At 36.0% G+C, this 13030-nt stretch overlaps 1 protein-coding gene across 2 annotated transcripts; it reads right to left on the bottom strand.

Moving 5' to 3' along the window:
- Positions 1 to 6374: 6374 nt before the first annotated feature.
- Positions 6375 to 12407, bottom strand: LDA (limit dextrinase). 2 transcript variants are annotated; one of them, XM_078981348.1, is made up of 28 exons: positions 11867 to 12407; positions 11395 to 11530; positions 11265 to 11317; positions 11066 to 11174; positions 10859 to 10995; positions 10567 to 10766; positions 10352 to 10501; positions 10206 to 10266; positions 10004 to 10124; positions 9824 to 9914; positions 9624 to 9717; positions 9440 to 9535; positions 9222 to 9362; positions 9080 to 9130; positions 8934 to 9004; positions 8754 to 8846; positions 8569 to 8659; positions 8397 to 8468; positions 8267 to 8323; positions 8097 to 8165; positions 7886 to 8017; positions 7693 to 7781; positions 7518 to 7595; positions 7300 to 7438; positions 7090 to 7199; positions 6896 to 6995; positions 6627 to 6758; positions 6375 to 6499 (listed from the first exon to the last, which is right to left on the bottom strand). In XM_078981348.1, the coding sequence occupies exons 1-27, from the start codon at positions 12098 to 12100 to the stop codon at positions 6642 to 6644; spliced, it is 2892 nt and encodes a 963-aa protein (XP_078837474.1). In that variant the 5' UTR covers positions 12101 to 12407; the 3' UTR covers positions 6375 to 6499; positions 6627 to 6641. The 2 variants fall into 2 exon arrangements, with proteins under 2 accessions (XP_078837474.1, XP_078837473.1); XM_078981347.1 differs by having other exon boundaries at positions 6375 to 6758; positions 11867 to 12403.
- Positions 12408 to 13030: the final 623 nt, after the last annotated feature.

Raw genomic sequence — 13030 nt, 5'->3', positions numbered from 1 at the left:
ATCTATAATAGCTTTCATATTTTTTTATAAATCATACCTCTTTATAGATAAATACATTCTATACATCCCTTTTATTTCATATAAAAGTTCTTTCTAATTCTAATTGTTTTCTCTTTCATTTTACACACATGACACAAAACAATTGCGATGAGATCATCTTTAATAAGGTTGTTGACGTTGTTGCATCCAAGGAAACCTGGAACATTCGTGTTCAGGTACTATTGCTTTGGAAACAAACTTACAAAAACAACACTAACATGTTCAACAACATGGAAATGATTTTAATTGACGAGTATGTATAGTTTTTTTCTTTTTATTATTATGTTGCTTTTAATTTCTAAAATTTTAAACTTAACCATTTTTTTTACTTACGTGACACTAAAATTCAAGCAACAATAAAAAAAATCTCATTGGTTCGTTTGAAGCCCTATTTGTTGAAGGATCTATAAGTGAAATTAGTAGTTTTGATATGGCCAGAAATGAAAGAGATTACATGTTGGTTAATCATAAGCATAAAATCAATTTCTATAAAACATTAAACAACCAATGTTCGTGTATCAAATGATTCATACCATAAAACATGTCGTTTGCATGAAAATGACATGTTCATGTACACTTCTATATACATGTTTATTTTAGCAGAATGAGATTTGGTCGATCCGGTCAAGATTGATGCAGTTATGCGATGGGATGTGCCGAGGTCCCCATCCGAGATCAGGAGTTTTCTTGGCCTGGCAGGCTACTACCGGAGATTTATCAGGGGTTTCTTTAGAATTGTCGTTCCTCTTACCAGATTGACCAGGAAGGGTGTTACTTTTGCTTGGGGGCCCGAGCAGCAGACCTCATTCAAGACTCTTCGCAAGAGATTGTGCAAAGCTCCAGTGTTAGCCCTTCCCGAGGGAGTGGAGGACTTTGTAGTTTACTGTGATGCATCTATATCAGGGATGGGTACTGTGTTGATGCATAGGGGACACGTGATAGCATATGCATCGAGGCAGTTGAAGCCTCAAGAGACGAGGTATCCCACCCACGATTTGGATTTGGGGGCGGTGGTGTTCACCCTTAAGATATGGCGCCACTATCTCTATGGTGTCCGGTGTATAATATACACGGACCATAAGAGCCTGAAGTACCTTATGGATCAGCCCAACCTGAATATGAGACAGAGGAGGTGGTTGGATGTAGTGAAAGACTATGACTGCGAGATTTTGTATCACCCCGACAAGGCTAATGTGGTAGCCGGTGCCCTGAGTTGTAGAGCAGTGAGTGCTCCGATCCGAGACGTATGCATGAGGATGACGGTGATGACTCCAGTCTTGGATACCATCCGAGAGGCCCAGGTGGTGGCCGTGAGACCAGAGAACTATAAGAGAGAGCGGGTGATCAGGCATATTTTTGAGTTTGAGACGGATAGTCGGGGGCTTATGAGCTTCCGTGGGTGGATATGGGTGCCATATATGGGTGGAGCTCGACGTATTTTGATGGAGGAGACCCATAAGTCGAGATTCTCGATCCTTCCGGGGCCCACCAAGATGTATTTGTATTTGAAGAGGGATTATTGGTGGCCTTACATGAAGAGAGATATGACATGTGTAGTCGAGAGATGCTTGACCTGTTGTTAGGTCAAGGCGGAGCACCAATGTCCACATTGCCCGTTGCAGCCTTTAGAGATTTTCTTGTGGAAGTGGGAGTAGATTTCCATGAATTTTATGACCAAGTTACTGAGGACCGTGCGAGGTGTCGATACGATATGGGTGATTGTATACCGGTTTACGAAGAGTGCTCACTTTCTGGCTATCAGTGAGAGCTCTTTTGCGGAGAAATTGGTCGAGGTCTACATTCGAGAGGTGGTAGCACGACATGGGGTGCCAACATCTGTAGTGTCAGATCGAGATGTGCGTTTTACTTCCAGGTTCTGGAAGAAATTTTATGAGGATTTGGGTACCCGGTTGTACTTCAGTACCGTATATCACCCACAGACAGACGAGCAGAGCGAGTGGACGATTCAGACGCTCGAGGACATGATACGTGCATATGTTATGGACTTCGGTGAATGTTGGGACACTTACTTACCCTTGGCTGAGTTTTCATACAACAACAACCATCATTCCAATATTGGTATGCCTCCCTTTGAGCTCTTATATGAGAGGAGGTGTCGGACTCCTATTTGTTTGGGAGAGGTAGGGCTAAGAGTGATGGGGGCACTGAGATAATGCTCAAGACAACATAGCAGATCCAGCAGGTCAAATAGAGGTTATTGACGGCCTAGAGTCGTCAGAATGGTTACGCCGATCGGCATCGTTCAAAGCTAGAGTTTCAGGTCGGAGATTTTATCCTCCTAAAGGTATCCCCATGGAAAGGGGTGCTTCGATTCAGGAAAAGGGGCAAGCTGGGACCTAGATACATTGGTCCTTTAAGGGTGATCGTCCGAGTGGGTAAAGTAGCTTACCGGTTGGAGCTGCCTGCAGAGTTGAGCCAGATTCATAACACCTTCCACATATACCAACTGAGGAAGTGTGTAGCCGATGAGATGATAATGGTCCCTTTAGAGGACATTCAGGTTGATGAAAGCATGAACTACATTGAAAGGCCGATATCGATCTTGGATAGGAAGGTGAAGGCCTTGAGGAATAAAGAGGTACCCTTGGTTCAGGTTCAGTGGCAACATCAGAAGCGATCCAAGTGGACTTAGAAGTCGGGGTCCGAGATGCTGGAGCAGTACCCAAAGTTATTTCCAGAATATGACTTCAAGGGTGAAGTCTGATTCTAGTGGGAGAAAATTGTAACATCCCGAGATCAGGTATATCTCAACAGCCCTTAATTTATTGTATTTGTCAAGTTTGGCCATTTATTTGAGAAAAGGTGGTAGTTGAGTATGCATGGCGTATGCATATGTACGCTTAGCGTACTCATGTGCGTGTTTTGGATGCGGAAACCACCTGGTACGTTATACGCTGGGCGTACTAGGATCAAAGTGAAAACCCTAATTGTGGGGTGTGTCCCTATAGGGCTGTGCATGGGTCGGTTTGGGTCGGTTTTGGACCCAACCCATAAATGGCCGGTTTCTGGTTTTCAGAACCCAATAGGATCGGTTTCTGGTCGGTTCGGTTTCTCGGGTTCTGAGATCGGTTTAGGCGGTTTTTCATTTTCTTGGGTTCAACCCATACACTCACAGGTTATGGGTTTAAACCCATGGGTTTTGGGCTTTAACCTGTTTTCCATAAATGAAGCAACAAGTTAAATACTTCAAAAAAAAACACCAAATTTAAGTTAAATACTTCAAAAAAATGAGTCTTACAACAAATAGTCTATTACAAGTTGCAGCCAAAGCCCGCAATAGTCTATTCCAACCAAAACACAATCAAGTATGGATCGATTTCTCGGGTTGAATGGGTCGATTTCTTGGGGCGGTTTTTCAGTTTTAAGTATCGGTCGGTTTCTCGGGTTGGATGGGTCGTTTTTTTGGGTAAAAACCTAAACCGAACCCAATTTTTCGGTTTTTAAAAAATTCAAACCCTAACCGTCAGTTTTAGTTTTTTCGGTTTCAGTTTCAGTTTCGTCGGTTTCTCGGTGTCTTGGTTTGGGTTTGCTCACCGCTACTATTTAAAGAACATGATGGCCTCATTTCTGGCCACCATTTCCAATCATCAACTCCCCTCAAAACCCTAATTTCCATTCTCTTAGCTTGAGCGGCCATTTTAAGCTTTTGAGTGTTCTTGTGGGATTCTTAGAGTGAAGAAGGAGCTTTGAAGAGAGTATAATTGGAGTCCAAGCTTTGTATCTAAGTTTCCCTATGGTTAGTGCATGATTTGAAAGAATCAAGCTCAAAGCTTTCTCATTATTTTGATTTTTGCATATTATGGTTCATTTTAGGGTTTATGTCCCAAAGCTTGAAGCTTTATGAGTTTATTGAACTCCGTAGCCTAATACTTGTCCCTTTAAGTGTCTTTAGTGGAGTGGACTCATAAAAATGGGATCTTGGACGTCAAGATCTCCCCATGCATGATATATGAGCACTTTTGTGAGTAAGGAGTGAGAGTTTATGGCTTTTAGACTTTCTCAGCTATGCAAAGGCTTAAAGTCACGAAATTTATGGAGTATTAGCCCTTAGTGAGTCCAGATCTGAGATTATGGCTACTTTCTTAACGGATTAAGACCAGGAGAGTGGGAAAAGCAAGTATGGGAGGTATGCTGAGCATACTCCCAGATACACGCATCATAGTGTCGAAGATTCTCGATGCATGCATGGCAAAGTAGTACGCCCAGTTTAAAGGGTTGTACGCCCAACATACGCGCTCACTATTGACTTTTGTTGACTTTTAGGGTTTGGTCAAACTGTGGACTTTAGAGACCTTGGAAGGGTAAATCTTCTGAAAATTTGTAGTGGGTTTAGCCTAACATCTATAGGGGTCATTTATTAATTAGAGTTAATTACGATATATGTTAAGCGGAGGCTAGACTGGTGGTTCGAGTACGAGACATATTTGCTTTACTTACGAGGTGAGTGTTCTCACCATACTTACATGAGTAGTAATATTGTGTGACCGGAGGGTCTTATTTGAGTTATCGACCAAAGGGTCCTATGTGCTTATATTTAGTTATGTGATATTATGCATTTTGTCTTTGTGATATATGTTATATTATTCTGTGCTTTACTGAGATAGGACCGGCGGGTCCAAACCGAGTTGTGAGACCAGAGGGTCTTCACTGAGATACAGGACTGGAGGGTCCAACCCGAGCTGTGAGACCAGAGGGTCCTCACTGAGACACATGATCGAAGGGTCCACACCGAGCCGTGAGACCGGAGGGTCCTCACCAAGACGCATGATCGGAGGGTTAATGTCGAGCTATAGCCATGAGAGGCTTATTGTTTGTGTATGTAGTATTTTGGGGAACTCACAAAGTTTCGTGCTTACCATGTTGTGTGTTATGTGTTTCATGTACTTCTCAGGATCACGAGAAGGCATCGGCTTGCTTGTACACACCTGTTCGAGACTATGTTTGAGGATTCTGGGATACTATCAGTTGTTTTGTTGATTTGTGTTTTTGACATATGATACATTGCGTTTTTTAGAATAGTGACATTGAGTTTTATGTGTTTTTAAAATAAAAATTTTGTTTGAAAATTTACGGTGTTATATGAACGGAGCAACTTCAGATGTTATGATTATGTCTTTGTAAATAATCATCCCAAATCACAATAATTCTTTTCTCACGTGCATATAAATGTTGTAATGTTTTTTTCAGGTAAACTTTTGAAAAAATCTTATGCATCAATCAAATGCATTGTTTTTTTTTTTTTTCTATTTCTTTGCATCAACAATAGCAGAGCTTTTGAAAAAAAAAAAAAATGTTAGACCCTCTTTTGCACATCTTAAATTCTCCAAAACTTCTTTAATGTGTATGCTTTCCTGCAAAAATTAATCAAACCCAATAAATAAAAAGACATACAAAAAAAACATGCATTTGATTCAAGTATTATTTTTTTTCCCTTTTTTTAGTTTCACATTTACTGCGAATTAACCAAATTTCATCACAAATCTTTGAATATGAACTGTAATCGTTATGTATGTTGTTCGTTTATGTAGAAGTCGGAGGTTGTTGTGGTTTTCGGTAAGATTTTGAGTATAATTGACAAATCAAATGAATTTAGGAAAAGTTTGTTGGTTCGCTCTCATTTTTAAAGTTCGCTATTGAACTTCTCTCTCTTTATATATATATATATATATATATATATATATATATATATATATATATATATATATATATATATATATATATATATATATATATATATATATATATATATATATATTGAAAGAGATAGTGAGCAAGTAAATGGCAAAAAATACAGCCTATTTCTTACACCGATATGCATCTTGGTTTATTATTTATTTTTCCCTGTACTCCACTCCCACTACTTGTGTTTGAGTGTTTGTGTGGGTGTGTTTATACATATACATAAATATATAATAAGAGAGGGAGAGAGATGCTTCCAAGCAACTCAACATGACATGGGTGTTGCAACTAATTAAAAGGCAACACATTTCACAGAATACGCAAAAGGCGTATAATAGGTCAAGCAGAATATGTGTGAAATCATCAATTGATTAATTTTAAATTTTTTTAGGTTTACTTGGGAATTGTTGCAATTATTTATGGATGGAAGGCTTGTGTTCTTTTCCTTTAAGAATATATATATATATATATATATATATATATATATATATATATATATATATATATATATATATATATATATATATATATATATATATATATATATATATATATATATATATATATATATATATATATATATATATATATATATATATATATTCAGCAATGCACACAACTAAGCAGGAGCTGACTTCCACCACATTAAATATTAGTATTATCATAAAACTCTAACAAATCAATCACAGATCCTTATTTATCTTGGCCTGCATGTCTCACTTGTGCTCTACATCTTGACTATGCACCTCCTCATGAATCACTACAACAGAAATTCTATGATTGATTCAAAGTTTATATAACAAACAATAGGAATAAACTTTTTATTGGTGTTACATATGTTAACAATATACACATCCTTTTGGATTCAAAAAGAACATAGGATTGACCTCAAAAGTCAACTCCTACTCTTGAATGTTCCGAGGCTCAACAAACACAGCAGTTGTCCTTGAAGGAACCCTGAAGCATCCTGCTGACGGATCATAATTTGAGTTCTTCACTAAATTGTCAGTTGACATCATCTGCGCCAAAAACCAATTGCAAAATAATGCTTTATTCTTATTCATAAATCATAAGAAAAAGAAAGACAAGACGAGGGATCGTTCTTGCACATGGTGTCAAACTTAAAGGACCCATATGTCAATGTTCCAAAACATACCTGCACAGAATGCAATTGGAGAAGTTTCCCTCGAAACACAGGGCTTGTGAATGAGATTTCAGTTGGGCAAGCATTGATAACAACCACAATGTATGCATATCTGTTATTATAGAAGAAGAAAAAAAAAATCATGATTTGATCATTAAATGGTAACAAATACTAAAATACAAATAAGAAAAATAAAAAATACTGACTCTGGGTCAAGTTGAGTCAACCCTGGAACTCCTTCATGGCCATCTTCAATGCTCATGACTATGACACCAGGGACCTGAGATCCACCCGTGTTGTGGAATCGTACTCTTTCCTGGATGAATGAATGATTTATGTTTTTATCAGCATCCAATTTTCTAATAAATATAAGTTTTTAAAAAAATCAAAAGATTCATTGAGATATAAATACTGACCTGGATAGCATTTGCAGTCCTCAAACGAAAGAGAATGGAAGAGTATCTGATACGTAACAAATTTTGGAAATTTCCAAGAGCAGATAATATGTGGTTTTTATGAGGCTTGAATGATGGGGAAGCCAATCTTGGTTTAATTCTGAACAAGAAAACAAAGGAAGAATATTTCTCTACTTGTTTCATTCAAAGTTATTTTAGATGAAACCATAAAATCTTACATTGGCCAGCTTTTTTCATTCTTCTCTTTCGGAGGAAGGCCAACACCCCAATTATTCGAGTTGTAGCTAAAATCTAACCTGAAAATTATGACTTACAGATATTAAATTAATTTTCATATAAAGTCTAAGACTCTAAAATATATAGGAACACACCATTACACCCTATAATTTATACCTGTTGAACCAGTCACCAGAATTGTAAGAGTCACGATCCAAAGACTTGGAACGCAGGATCTCATCTCCACAGTGGAAAAATGGAACACCCTACAATTTGTCATATTAGTTATAATGTACAATTTTTAAAATAATATTCTTTTTGGGATAAATGGATATAAACAAATATGTTCATACTAGAAACAAATTTCAACCTGGGAAAGCGCTATTATACTTGTAGCTAAATGGTTTATCCTGCACCTCTCATCAATGGAAATTTCCATTGCTGCCTTCAAACTAATAATATCAAACAGGGTCTCATTGTCATGAGCAGACACGTAGTTGATCTGTAAAAGTGAAAATATAGAAAATGAAAGATGAAAAGGCCTCGATGTCAGACATGCTTTAAAAAAAAAAAAAACATACTGTTTCCATTGGTTGTAAAGTGTATGCAACAGGATCTCCACCATACGTTAAAATTTCAGATCCTTTAACCTAAAAAATCATAAAATTTAAGATTATGGATAATAATTGAAATGTGAGATGCTAAAAGTGGAAGCTTAAATTTGAGGTGAGATGTGAAGTCTATAGTTTACCTCTTGGCCATCACAGTTTGTTAGCACAAACTCCTTCAAATTTGCAGCCATTCCAATCTAAAAAGTAAAATTAAAATAATAATAATACTATTGAAATAGTTCTATTTTTGGAAAGTTTTCATTTATTTACCTGAATGTGATCCTTTGATACATCAAGTACGCGTGCTGCATTAACCTCAGTACCATGGTCGTGACCATTTGGCTGTACAAATTATTATCAAGAAAAAGTTACAATTTTTTGGTGAAACAAATAACAAGATTGCAAATTGGGAGATAAACTAAATTGATGGATTAATCATTACTTGTAAAGATAATCCTGTGAGGAACCCTTGTTGAAGAGGATGCCCAAATGGAGATCCACCAAGCAATGCATCTCGAATTCGATCATTAAAGCTGAATGAAATAAAGATTTAATAAAAACATCATATATTATTGTATAAAAAATAAACACTCCAGCTATAAAAATATGCAAAATTAAAAGGTATACCTCCCAATTCCAGTTCCTGCTAGATTAAATTGTGACGCATTTACTCCTCTACCATTATTCGCCACTTCACCAAAATCCCAACCCTCACCATATCTGAAAAAGTCAAGAAATTCAATACAATTTTTTAATAAAATTTGTTGCAAGTAAAATGATGAAAGTTTAAAGACTATCAATACTTACATGAAGATTCTAGAACCATCTACTCCATCATTTTCCTTTGACAAGTTTTTAAGCACACTTTTAGCCCTCATCTGTAATTAGATAAAAGAAAAAAAAAAAAAGTTACAAAACAATTAAAAGTTTTTTGTTTTGTGAGAATCTCATACCATTGTGCTTTTCATCATATGACCCATAAGATCAAACCGGAACCCATCAATCTGTATGTAAAAATCACAAAACTTATAATTATAGCAAACATAGAATCAGAGGTGAAAATTGCAATGGATAAAAAAATTATTTCACTTTTACCTTATAATTAACTGCCCAGTTTAATAGATCATCAATGATTAAACGATCAACCATAAAATGCTCACTAGCAGTGTTATTCATACATGTGCTATTCTCAATGAAACCATCTGCATTTCTTCTCAAGTAATAACCTGGAACAATCTAGAAACAATTCAAAATTACCATTTTTAATTGAAAATAGAAAAAAAAAAATGGAGCTTGAGAATCAAATGAACAACCTTGTCAAGCACAGAGTTGCCACCTACAGGACCACTTCCATGTAAGTGATTGTAAACAACATCCAACACAACACGAAGACCTATAAAATTAAGTGCCTGCATTCGATTACATCATCATGAAAATGAAGTCCAATAAATCTTTTAAAAGTCTAATTATAAATTATGAAGATGAATAAATATTAACCTGAACCATCTTCCGAAACTCTATTATACGACATGAACCATTGGGGTTAGTTGCATAGCTTCCTTTAGGGACTCCCCACAGAACAGGATTATAACTTTTTATTGAAAAAAAAAAAAGTGAGAGCAAAATTTTAAATTTTTAGAAGAAAACAAATTTTAGAATCAAGAATTAAAGAGCATGAATTAGAAATTTAGAATTACCCCCAGTTGTATCCATCCTCATTTTGGATGGCTGTGATGTACTCCTGTTGCTGAGGTGAATCTGGTGGCAGAGATTTGAGCATCTCCATATCTAATCTTTTTCATTGCAATCCAAATCATAAAATCATACACTGTAAAATCTGAATGATAAGAAAGAAGGAAATGAAGAGTTTTTCTCACCTAAAGACTTCCATTTTTCCTTCTCATCATCAACATCTCCAAAGTGAAAAGTTGGAAGTAGATGAACATGTGTGAGGCCAGCATCTGATAATTTTTTCAAATGAAGTACACCAGCCGAGTCCTTCAACAAAATAATGTTTGAACTTTATATTATTTAAAATCTTTAATAAAAAAGGATCAACTATGTTTGTATTAAACCTACTTGAGAAGTGAAGGCAAGATAACCTCCTCGAATTTCTGGATCTACTGTAGAGTCATTAGCACTGTATGAAATCATATGTTAGATCAAGAACAAGGACAATTTTGTCATTTTACATACTAAAATACGGGTTATGCTATATGGCATACCTAAAATCTCTAACATGCAGTTCATAGATACTAATGTCAGAAAAATCTGCAATATTAGGTTTCTCGTCTGCTAAATCATCCCATTTCTGAGGTTTTAAAGCATCAGAATCAAGATTGACTAAAAAAGTCCGCTTCCCATCACCTGAAAGCCTACCAAAACAACAACAACATGAGCAAAAACACAAGATGAGGGTGCTGTAAAATTACAGACATACCCTCTGGCATAAGGGTCATTTGCAATACACTTTTCTATCTTCAAGGTGCTCGGATGGTAGACAGATACTTCATATACATAATAACACCCCTCCCAACTTCTTGGACCATTTACACTCCAAACACCATTGGATTCCTTAAGATTGACAATCTCAAGTGGTTCTCCGCCTAAGGGTCCATTATAAATAAATGCACGTACATCCTGTTTTATGAACCCGAGAACTTCCATCAACAACTTTAACATATTTCAAAAAAAAAAAAAGATAGAAAGTTGATAATTAAAGTAAGTTATACTTGAGCAGTTGGAGCCCAAAGATGAAGTGAGACAACTTCGTTTAAAAAAATAGCACCAAGAGGACCCGAATAAGAGAAAATGTCATCAAGAACACCAGGTAGCTGTAAACCAGTAACACTAATGCATTGTCCACTTGCTGCACAAAGACACAAAGTTTGTAATTAAATCTTTGAGCCAAAAAGGGAAATGGCAACATAAATACTTACAGTCAAAGAAAGCAACAGCTAGTTGGTCTTTAAGAATGCTCTTGGGATCCAAACTTGTGGGAACCTTAAAAGCGTTATAATCTTGTATATGAGGAAACTTATCTCTCGCCTGGAATACTTGATACATTATGGTGGGAAAATTATATAATTATACACTATGAGGTTATCAATCAGATTCTACTAAAAACAATTATCTTACGTTTTCTGGAAGCCTCTGATCATGCCTTTCGAGCTTAATACTGAAGTCGGAGCCTATCAATGGTAAAATTCTAATCATTGAAGATTACGTATTGATTTATAAGAATCCCAGTTTGTGGTAGAGCACATACCTTCAATTCCATTATCTGTAACAGATAGAGCAGCAGATCTACTGGAGTATAAAAAACACGAACCACCAACAGCATCCACATTCCAAGCAATTATTGAAGTAGAGACCCAGTACGCTCGAGAGTACGATAGGCTATCCTGCAATTCATGATACATGGTCAATAGCAATGAGGATGAAGCACCTTCTTTGGATATAACTCTTTTTCTTTTTCAAGTCACGGATTGAAACTATTCAAGCAGGAACTCGTACTTTTTTGTATCTAAATCCCCTTTACAACTACTTTAAATTGTGAATTGGGATTATATTTGAATACCATTTAAAACTACTTTTTGATTATCTTGGAACTCGTTATAAAGTATCCTTAAAATAAATAAATAAATAAAAACATACGGCAGAATGCCGACATATGAGAATAAACAAAACAAAACTAATCAAGGGCACAAAGAATCATACTATTGATGATACAAAGGAACCTGAGGGGGTGACGAAGCGGGGTCCTTAAGTGGCATTGTTGAACTTGAGCAGTAACAATGGTGGGTTGTTGTTCTGCGTTTAGTGATGAGGGGAAGACCATGTCGGAGTTGGGTCGAAAAAACAGTCGGGCGGGTCTTTTTGTTGTATATACGGAAGTGAAATTGGGCGGGCGGAGTACGAGAAGAGATAATAGCAGGAAGTAAAGAAGAAAAGGATTGGCAGGGAATGGACATTTGGGAGATCACTTCAGGATTCTTGATTTTCAGTTATTTAAAACGAACTCCTGTTTGAAACGGAACATGACCCGATCCGACTCCGATTCCGAAAATGAGAAGCTACGCTTTTACGTTTATGCATAATTGCATATGAAATATAACTATATTCTATATATGTAGATCATACACAACTGAAAATAGCCAACGTAATTATCCAGATTGAATACAAATAGTAAGTATGCTGAAAAATGATGTATAAATACACAGCTATTGAGGCTTTCAAGGCATCTAAGAAAGAAACTTATCGCGTGCCAGACTCTCTCTATAATAGGACAATCTAATCAAGCATAAAACTTAATATGTTTCCCATGTGATCACATGAAAATAAAGAACAAGAAGAGGGGGATCCATTTCTTTTTGGTGCTCCAAAATGGCGACAAAACATACAAGGTTTCCAACATCTATAAATTGTCCAAAACAAGAACCCATGTGATAGAAAGGAAGAGCAATAATAGAGGAATTTGTTTTCTTTTTATGCTCCAAAAATGATGTCAAACTAACTATATACATAAGTTTCCATTAACTATAAATTGTCATAGCTCACATAGACGAGTCTAGAACGTAAAACCATATGGTTTACTATTTAAATGATATCGATATAAAATTTATATATATATATATATATATATATATATATATATATATATATATATATATATATATATATATATATACACACCAGTTGCTGTTCCGGGTCGAATCAGATCGTATAAGCAAAAAATAAAATTAAACTTCTTTAAATTGGGACCCGATCCTAAAAAAACTATTTAAAAATTGGACCGTTTAAAAAGAAAAACAAAACTATTTTGGTTAAAAGTGATGTTTGTATACCTCTATTTTGGATAGATTATTTATTTGGGTTATTAAAATATAAAATGTGAGCTTTAA

Source organism: Lactuca saligna, chromosome 2 (genome assembly GCF_052625555.1).
Source record: "Lactuca saligna cultivar CGN05327 chromosome 2, ASM5262555v1, whole genome shotgun sequence".
Lineage (NCBI taxonomy): Eukaryota > Viridiplantae > Streptophyta > Magnoliopsida > Asterales > Asteraceae > Lactuca > Lactuca saligna.
This window is presented reverse-complemented; position numbering and strand designations above follow the sequence as displayed.

What these genes read in the sequence shown, in the direction of transcription:
- LDA (XM_078981348.1), bottom strand. Translation starts at nt 12,100, where the DNA reads ATGTCCATTCCCTGCCAATCCTTTTCTTCTTTACTTCCTGCTATTATC. An exon ending in CTGCATGTTAGAGATTTTAG is followed by an intron (nt 10,267 to 10,351) that starts GTATGCCATATA and finishes GATTTCATACAG; the next exon opens with TGCTAATGACTCTACAGTAG. An exon ending in GCAACTCTGTGCTTGACAAG is followed by an intron (nt 9,363 to 9,439) that starts GTTGTTCATTTG and finishes AATTGTTTCTAG; the next exon opens with ATTGTTCCAGGTTATTACTT.